The 9,732-nt window shown below is 41.3% G+C and overlaps 1 protein-coding gene across 1 annotated transcript in view; it reads right to left on the minus strand.

The window, feature by feature from the left end:
- LOC121279289 (sperm-associated antigen 1-like) overlaps nucleotides 1-9,268 on the minus strand; it is a 133,824-nt gene extending 124,556 nt beyond the window's left edge. Inside the window, exons 1-2 of the mRNA XM_041190414.1 lie at nucleotides 9,199-9,268; nucleotides 3,349-3,490 (exon numbers count right to left, since the gene is read on the minus strand). Of these exons, the coding sequence (XP_041046348.1) occupies nucleotides 3,349-3,488 (140 nt within the window). The 5' untranslated portion in view covers nucleotides 3,489-3,490; nucleotides 9,199-9,268. The remainder of the gene's footprint in view (nucleotides 1-3,348; nucleotides 3,491-9,198) is intronic.
- Between the last annotated feature and the right edge of the window lie 464 nt (nucleotides 9,269-9,732).

A 9,732-nucleotide genomic window follows, 5' to 3' on the forward strand; every position in this document is an offset into this window, starting at 1 on the left:
AAAGTCTTGCAGAAGTCCAAGTAAACTACGTCAAGTGCATTGCCCTCACACCTTGTCACCTCTTCAAAAAATTCAATCAAAATTGGTCAGACATGACCTCCCCCTAACAAAACCATGCTGATTGTCCTTGATTAATCCCTGTCTCTCCAAGTGTAGATTAATTGTGTCCCTCAGAATTGCTTCCAACAGTTTCCCCACCACTGAGGTTACGCTGACCGGCCTATAGTTCCCTTATTTATCCCTTCTTGAATATTGGTACCACATTGGCTGTCATCCAGTCCTCTGGCACCTCTCCTGTGGCCAGAGAGGTACTGAAAATTTCCAGCGCCCCTGTTATCTCTTCCCTTGCTTCCCTCAACAGCCTGGGATACATTTCATCCAGGCCAGGAGACTTATTTACTTTTAAGCCTGCCAGACGACTTAGAACCTCCTTTCTATGCTAATTTCTTTAACTATATGACAGTCCTTCTGCCTGATTTCTATACCCACGTAATCCCTCTCACTTGTGAACACCAACACAAAGTATTCATTTAAAACCCTACCTACATCTTCCAGCTCCACACACAATGTACCACTATGGTCCTTAATGGTCCCTAGTCTTTCCCTAGTTATCCTCTTACTCTTAATATACTTGTAAAATAACTTTGGATTTTCCTTTATTTTACCTGCCAATGCTTTTTCATGCCCCCTTTTTGCTCTCCTAACTTCCTTTTTACATTCCCTCCTACACATTCTATACCCCCCATTGAGCTTCCACTATTTGAGCCCTCGGTATCTACCATAAGCCTCCCTTTTTCTCTTTATCCATTCCTGTATATCCCTTGACATCCAGGGTTCCCTGGATTTGTTGGTCCCACCCTTTGTCTTTACTGGAATATTTTGGCCCTGTGCTCTCCCTATTTCCTTCTTGAATGAGTCCCACTGCTCTGACGCAGATTTACCTAAAGGTAGCTGCTCCCAGTCCGCTCTGGCCAAATCATATCTGATCTTATTAAAATCGGCCTTCCCCCAATTTAGAACTCTGATTTCTGGCCCATCCTTGTCCTTTTCCATAACAACCTTGAATCTAACGGTGTTATGATCACTATCTGCAAAATGCTCCCCCATTGATACCTCTACCACTGGCCTGGCTTCATTCCCTAAAATTAAGTCCAGGACCCCTCGCTTGTAGGACCTTCTAAGTACTGGCTTAGAAAGTTCTCCTGGATGCATTTTAAGAATTCTGCTCCCTCTAAACCTATCACACTATGACTAACCCAGTTAATGTTGGGGGAAGTTGAAATCCCCCACTATTACTACCCTATTATTTTTACACTTCTCTGAAATTTGCCTACATATCTGCTCTTCTATTTCTCTCTGACTGTTTGGGGGCCTATGGTACACTCTCAGCAATATGATTGCTCTTTTTTTTGTTTTTCAGTCTACCCATATGGCTTCATTTGAGGAGCCTTCTAAGATGTCATCCATCCTTACTGCTGTAATTGATTCCTTGATCAATATTGCGATACCCTCTCCTCTTTTACCTCCTCCCCTGTCTCGCCTAAAGACCCTGTATCCTGGAATATTGAGCTGCCAATCTGCCCCCTGTCTCAACCATATCTCTGTGACAGCAATGACATCATACTTCCATGTCTTAATTTGTGCCCTCAACTCATCTGCCTTATTCGTCAGACCCCTTGCATTAAAATACCATCCAACCTTGCCAAGCTCCCTTGTGCTTTAATTGGCCTATAATTTCTTTGCCTTCCAGACTCACTTCCTCTCTCCCCTAATTTTGGCTGTGCATCTCCCCCTGCTGAACTCCTCTCAGGATCCCATCCCCCTGCCAAGTTAGTTTAAATCCTCTCCAACAGCACTAGCAAACTTCCCTGCAAGGATGTTAGTCCCATTCTGGTTCAGGTGCAACCCATCTGCCTTGTACAGGTCCCACCACCCCCAGAAACTGTCCCAATGTCCCAGAAATCTAAAGCCCTCCCTCCTGCACTATCTCTCCAGCCATGTATTTATCTGGACTAACCTCCTATTTCTATACTCACTTGCGCATGGCACCGGACCGGAAGTAATCCAGAGATTACTACCTTTGAGGTCCTGCTTTTTAATCTACTTCCTAGCTCCCTAAATTCTGCAAGCAGGACCTCATCCCTCTTTCTACCTATGTCGTTGGTACCAATATGTGCCATGATCTCTGTCTATTTTCCCTCCACCTATAGAATGCCCTGCAGCCATTCAGTGACATCCTTGACCCTAGCACCAGGGAGGCAACATACCATCCTGGAATCACGTCTACAGCCACAGAAATGCCTGTCTGTTCTCCTTAGTATCGAGTCTCCCACCGCCATTGCTCTTCCCCTCTTTTTCCTCCCCCACCATGCAGCTGAGCCACTCACACTGCCACAAGCGTGGCTGCACTCCCCAGAGGGACCGTACACCTCTTACCGTTTTCCAACACAAAAACGGTTCTCGAACGAGATGCACCCTGGGGATTTCCTGACTACCTGCCTGACACCTTTCTTCTGACTGATGGTCACCCATTCCCTCCCTGTCTGCTCGTTCGTAAGCTGTGGAGTGACCACGTCTAAAAACGTGCTATCCACGAAACTCTCAGCCTCACGGATGCACCTCAGTGCCTCCAGCTGCCACTCAAGCTCTGAAACTCAGAGCTCAAGTAGCTGCAGCTTGTGGCACTTCCTGCACACATGGTCAGTCAGAGCACAAGGAGTGTCTAGGACTTCCCAAATGCTGCAGGTGGTACAAAACACAGGACTGAGCTGCTCTGCCATGCCTCTATTTGAAAAAAAACCTTACTTTAAGTTAAATACAGTAAAAAGTTAAATTATTTATGTACTATAAATAAAAACTAGAACCCTTACCTTTCCTTAGCTTAATCTATTTTAAACTGGAGAAAAACTGGAGAAAAAAACTGGAGAAGTGATTGATAACAAATGCCATAGGTTCACTGGTTTACAGTTGAAGATGCACCAGCCAATAGATGAAAACATTCAATATTTTCAACACACAAAACTTTGATTGAACTTAGTATCATATTGCACTGTGCATTAGATTTTTTAATAATTTCAATTGAAGCCATGAAAGCTTAGAAGTTTCATATTGTAGTAACCTCAGTTAACTTACTGAACGCTACAACCATATTTCTGCAATACCATATGCCATTCTTTAGAAAAAGACTCTCTTTGATTTATGTACAAAATACTTGACTAAATTTGCTTCACAATATCCATCTTGATAAATTTACAGGAAATCTTTCCAGATTGGAAGTGCCAATTAATATGTAATTGACAACATTGTATATCATGTCACAGAAGTGAAATATTCATAATGTGTATGTACCTTAGCACAATCAAAATTTTTTCCAGATACGTCACATCGGTGCATTTCTCCACAAAGCTATAGTCCAGATGTTCAATTGGAAGATTGTATGTCTTGGTGTTTCCCTGGCTCATCAAAGAATAAGCAGGTGCTGTGCTCATGGCTGGAAAGAATACCAGAAAGTCACTTATTCATCTTTTGTTGCCCTACGAGCACCAAATTTGCTGCTTTTATTTGTGTGCAATTCACTTAAGTTTATATCATGAGTACATCTGAGGTCATAAAAAAGTGAACAAATGGCCTTATGAAACTCAATGAGGGGGGCAACTTATTTATAATACTTTAGCTTATCACCCAAGTTGAATCTGAGACTTATTTTTTAAATGGTAAATCCAAAGAACAGGGCATCCAATCTTTTTTCCTTGTGAATCACTCAGCAGCTTAAGTGTTCAATATAAAAGCTATACGTTAATAATGATGAGAAATGGCTTTGGACGATCACAGGTTTTGTATCCTTCTCATATCCTTTTGAAGCTTTTGGATTCCCATTTCATGCTGCAGTTATCCCTACTTCCCCTTCAATTTTACACTGGAACTCTCCTATTCTCAGTGATGTTCCGAATTATTCCTCTCTCAAATACTTTCTACCTTCAACTGGCGCTGTCCCTACAAATGTTCCTACAACGCTGCTACATGCTATAGTTAAGAATTCATAATATTGTGAGAATTGCTGCCATAGCGTGCAATCATGTTCAATCAATTGGTAGAGTAGTATGTGAGATAGGAATTGGCAGTGGTACTAAGGCAACAGTCCGGGGCCAATAGGAATCAGCAGTGGTACTAAGGAAACAGTCAGGAGCCAATAGGAATCTGCAGTGGTACTAAGGAAAACAGTGAGGAGCCAGGGGAACGGGGAGAGTTCAGTCTGGAAATTCATTTAGAATAGGGTACAGCTAACAGTTTCATATACATGGGCTGGATAGCTGAACATTAAAGGCTAGAAATGGATCACAGACTCTTTTGAACATCCCAGCTAATGAATGAAAAGGGTCTATGGTCATCTAATTTGCATAATCAGAAAGAATCACAACCATAATATATTCCTTGAGACCTTTTCAAATACTTTGAAACCCTTAAAGTACTGATTGTGAAAACTTTTTCAAATAAAATAAACTAAGTATTTTGTACAGTATTATTATAATACTCTTATTATAGCAAGAATCACAAGCTTTATCCAAAGACTGCAAGACTTCACAAACTTTTAGTTTTTTGTAAAATTATTACTGATAGAGTAAAATAAAACATTTTCAAGCCATGAACCATACAACAATAAAAGTAAATAAATTATTATAACATTCCCACAAAATATGCCTGAAACGAAGCTACTGTTCCCACCCTTGATCTTAAAGACACCATCCCAGTCCTGGCAGGAATGCTACTTTGATTTTTTTTTAAATCACTTTTTAATTTGTCAGATTAGTAGTAGAGTTCCAATATAATCAAAAATTACACCACTCTTTTAAAACTAGGATGTGCAAGTGTATGAGAGAGAGGGAGACTTGATGAGCATGAGGAAGATAACATTTTGACATTTGTGCAGGTCAAAACACAGTTCTTGAAGATCTATCAGCTGTAGGAAAACGGTTTGGAAGTAAGAGACAAAGAATAGGAATAAAGAAACATTCTCAACTGGCAGGAAGTGACAAATAATACTCCCAGGGATCTGGATTGGGGTCTCAGTTTTTCATTATATATAAATGACTTGTATGAAGGAATATACTAAGTTTGCAGGTAACACATAATTAGAAGGCATAGGAAGTTCTGTGGATGGAAGGTGGAAGTTACAAAGGGATATACACTAAGTGACTGGGCAAAATTTTGGTGGATGGAATTCAATGCAGGGAAGTTTGAGGTCATCCACTTTATATCTAAGAAAAGACAAACAAAATAAATCTTAATATTTTCTCAACATTGAGTGAACAGAGATTTAGTGGCCCAGGTACAAAGTCACCAAAAGCTAGTGCAAAGGTACAAAAGTTGATCAAAAAGGCTAATGGAACGTTGATCTTTATCTCAAAAGGGTTGGAATGCAAAAGCGAGGAAATGATGCTTTAGTTGCAATAGCCTTTGGTCTGACCCTATCTCGAGTATAGCGTTCGGTTTTGGATACCAAACCTTAGAAAAGAAATGTTGGGCTTAAGGAGGTACACCACAGATTTACTAGAATGAGGTCAGTCTTAAAAGGTTAAATTAGGAGAGCAGATTGCATGAACTTGGTTTGTAATACCTGGAGTTTGGAAGGTTGAAGGATGATCGAACCAATGTGTTTAAAATAGTTTCCTTATGTCTATCCTATCTCCTCTGGTGGGGGAATCCAGAACACAATTACATATCATAAAATTAGAGCTATGCCATTTAGGAGTAAAATCAGGAAGCACTTTTTCAAAATCTAGTACACCTTCTCAAAAAATACTGAGTGTTGTGTCACTCCAGTCCTGTTGAATTAGGATAGCAAGGGTCATGGAACAACATTAGTAAATGGTGTTGTGGTACTAAATAGCAGAACAGAATCAATGGGATGAATAGCCTACTTCTGTTCCTATACAGGTCTGTATGAATAACTCATTAAGTGCATCATGATGGCTGCAATTGGAGTATTCTGGTGTAGGCATTATTTCCATTCTTAAAACTCTCAAAGGCTCACCTAGGATTACTAAACCACCTGCTTGGCTCAAGTGTCCTGGAATTGACTATTTGTTTCCAGGGAGTTGCAGCTGACAATCCAGGAGAAAAGTTTGTAGTATGGACAGTTTGTGCCTGGACACAATTCAGAGACTGTTGCTGTTCATACTCCTGCTGTCACACTTCCTAAAAATTTACATCAGTATTGCTCTGAACGAGATTCTCCCTGATCTGTAAATAGGATACTTTTTGTGATTCTTGGCCCTAATGGTGGATGTTGTGCTGCCTGCTTATCTCCATGATTGTGACATGCAGCTCAGCACCGAATACACTGCTGATTGGTTGCATGATCAGCAGGGTGCCAATTAAAGCTAGATTGCACTTCTTAAAACTAACTTGCTTCTCTTAAAGGGAAGGTGAAATCTTGGTGCAGCAGGTATTAGAAGTGGTTTTGCATGAGTTGGAGATAAGGGAGATGCTTGACAAATGACACAATGGACAAGAGAATGTACACCAAGGTTCTTTGATGCAACATTGGAGGCTTTTTTGCAGCAGTACAAAGGAGACAGGCAGCGGGACATGATAGCATGGAGGGGAATGCCAGGAGTGTAGCCTGAAATAAGTTTAAAGGCCTCACACAAATAGTCATGGCCAGTGAGAACATCTTCACATAGCCAATCCTACCAACTACACCTTTAGACTCATATGCTACTCCATTCACCAAATCCCTTCATTCATCTACCAGCAAATTCTAAGATACCTCTGATCCAAAGCCTCACCCCATCCTCATACACTTAGCACTGTTGCAAGCCCCACACATACATCTCAGCTTGCACACTGCCAGCTATTCGATCACAAAAGTTTGTGAAGTCTTGCAGTCTTTGGATAAAGCTTGTGATTCTTGCTATAAGAGTATTATAATAATACTGTACAAAATATTTAGATTTTTATTTGAAAAAGTTTTCACAATCAGTCCTCATTTTAAAAATCATACACTCAGTCCTTATTTTCAAATAACGAGTTTATTATTTATAGTTAAACAGCAAAACAAAGTAGTTTGAGAAGTAGAAAGAGAATGTTGGACACAGCATAGAAGTTTCTCTGCAATTGCCAAGGGTCCATCTACTGCAAAAATGCACTGCTACAGCACCAGCACTAAGAGCAGTGTAATTATGGTGTAACAACTTTGCCCATGACAGTTTTCATCATAGTTGTGGAGACTAGGAGTTTATAACACAAAAAGTTATCACAGATGTGTGACTAAAAGAATCAAGTTATTTTTTAAAAAGTGCTTCCTGTTGTCATATTTTTGTAATTAACGCTTTTAATACATTATAGTTGGAGAGGGAGGGCAGAGTAATCAAGTTACAAAATGAGGGGCTGAATTGCACACAATTGTCTGGATTTTGTGGTCAGTGGTGAAGCAATAGCACCAGCCATTCATTACATTTGTCCACTGAATTTCTAAGGCCTTTTGCAGTGATTAGAAATCTATTTCAGCAGTGGTCTGGAACAATGTAAACAGAGCAAGCAACTATAGCATCCCTATAGATAAAAACAAAAATCTGCGGATGCTGGAAATCCAAAACAAAATCAGAAATACCTGGAAAAACTCAGCAGGTCTGGCAGCACCGGCGGAGAAGAGCAAAGTTGACGTTTCAAGTCCTCATGACCTTCAACAGAACTAAGTAGAAATAGGAAAGGGGAGTTCTGTTGAAGGGTCATGAGGACTCGAAACGTCAACTTTGCTCTTCTCCGCCGATGCTGCCAGACCTGCTGAGTTTTTCCAACTATGCATCCTCTTAGCCAATCAGATTCTGAAGCAGGATTGTCAGTTAAGATTATTCAATTCAAAGCCAAATCATTGCAACAAAAGAGAGAGAGAGAAGGAAAGATGATATTGAGAGAGAGACAGGAGCGATAAGGGACAAAGTTAAAACAACCATTGCCTTTTATTTTCTTAAATCTACAACAATAATTACAACCTGAAGGAATGACATTCCACTTAATTGTCAATGCCAGAGAGATTGTTTGACTATAATTAATACTTATCACACCATTAAAATGTTATTTGAATTGGAATGGACAAACACTAACTTTTTCTTCTGCATTTAGAAGTAACTATCATACAAGTACAGTAACTTCATGTATATTTTTCAATGCAGAGTCTCTTGGTGAGTGAAGTTTCTGTGGGAGCTTCTAATTTCTGCTTTTAATTGTGCATCTGCCGTTATCATAAGTTGCTGCCTGATTTACCCTGTAACAATGGTGAACGCTGTTAACCTCAGGTTATTCACTGCAAAATCTGAAACATTGCCTAAACTTTTTTGCCTCTATTTCTTTCTTTAACATGCTCCTTAAAGCCTGTCACTTTGACCAAGCTTTTGATCATCAGTCCTAATATCTCCTTATCTGGCTAGGTGACAAATTTGGTTCAATAACACTCCTGCGAAGCACCTTGGGACGTTTCACTGCACTTAAAGGCGTCATATAAATGCGAGCTGCTGTTGTGACTGTAGGATGACACAAACAACTAAACAGAGCCGGCAAATTGGTGGCTGCTGCCAGTTCAGTTTACAGTATTGAGAAGCTTTATATAGTGGGAGAAAAAGGTGAAAGAAAACAGTTCCACAGAGCAGAAGATCTAGGGGGTGCAGATACATAGATCAAAAAGTGTAGGTGAGGAGCACAAAAATGAAATTTAGACCCTGGGTATATATTTCACTGCGAAAAATAAAACATTGCAAGGATAAGGAATTAGAGTTTACCCCAGTTTGAGACCTGGCACTGAGAGAGGGGCTGAAAGGCCTCCTTCCACCTGGTCTTGGATGCTACGGACAGGGAAGTTATTGCTGCGCTGCCATTTTACAAACGTTTTAAGCTGGAAAACTGCGCTTCACTCGACTTCTTGGTGCACAAAACGCGCGACTGACACACTTTCCTAGATAGCGACCGACGGTATATTCCTGTGTGCGTCCACCGCGCGAGGAAGAAAGGCGACGGGTTTTACACTAAAGGGGAAAATGGCTTTTCTCTGCGCGGACGCGTTTCCATGGAAACGGCCAAAGCAACGGGCCTAACAGAGGCGGGTCAAACAGGACAACAACCATTCACTGTTTCATTTAAAGCGCCACCTTCTCCTCTCATTCGGGCACGCCGGTTAAGGGGTAGGTGAGTGCCGGTTTGTACCTGCTTGTCGTTCTCACAGCCTCAGCTCCAACACCGAATTCAGAAGCCGCCTCCCTCTCCACCCAGCAATCCAAACGCCGGAAACAGATAGAACCTCAGCACGTCATTCGGCGGGAGATTTGAAACTCCCACCGACCGACTCCCTCCCTCTCCCCGGCCACCGCCTGAGACTGAACCGGACCCGTTCACAGCGTCGGCGTCGCATTTGATTGCCCTCGGAGAGGAGCTTCCTTGCTACGTTTCCAGCCCCCATCAACAACATCTCCCACTACCAACTCCATAAAATTGCCCAACTTCGTCCCTCCTTGGCTCATCTGCTGTTGAAACCCTCATCCATCCCTGTATAATTGACTATTCCAACACTCTCCTGATCAATCTGCCTACATAAACTTGAGGTCATCCAAAACTCTGCTGCTCTTATTCTAATTCCTGCCAAGTCTCATTCATCCACCGCCGAGCTCACTGGTGTATATTAACAACCAGTCCAGCAATGTTTCAATTTTAAAATGTCCATCTTTGTTTTTAAAGCCCTCT

This window comes from Carcharodon carcharias, chromosome 6 (assembly GCF_017639515.1).
Source record: "Carcharodon carcharias isolate sCarCar2 chromosome 6, sCarCar2.pri, whole genome shotgun sequence".
Lineage (NCBI taxonomy): Eukaryota > Metazoa > Chordata > Chondrichthyes > Lamniformes > Lamnidae > Carcharodon > Carcharodon carcharias.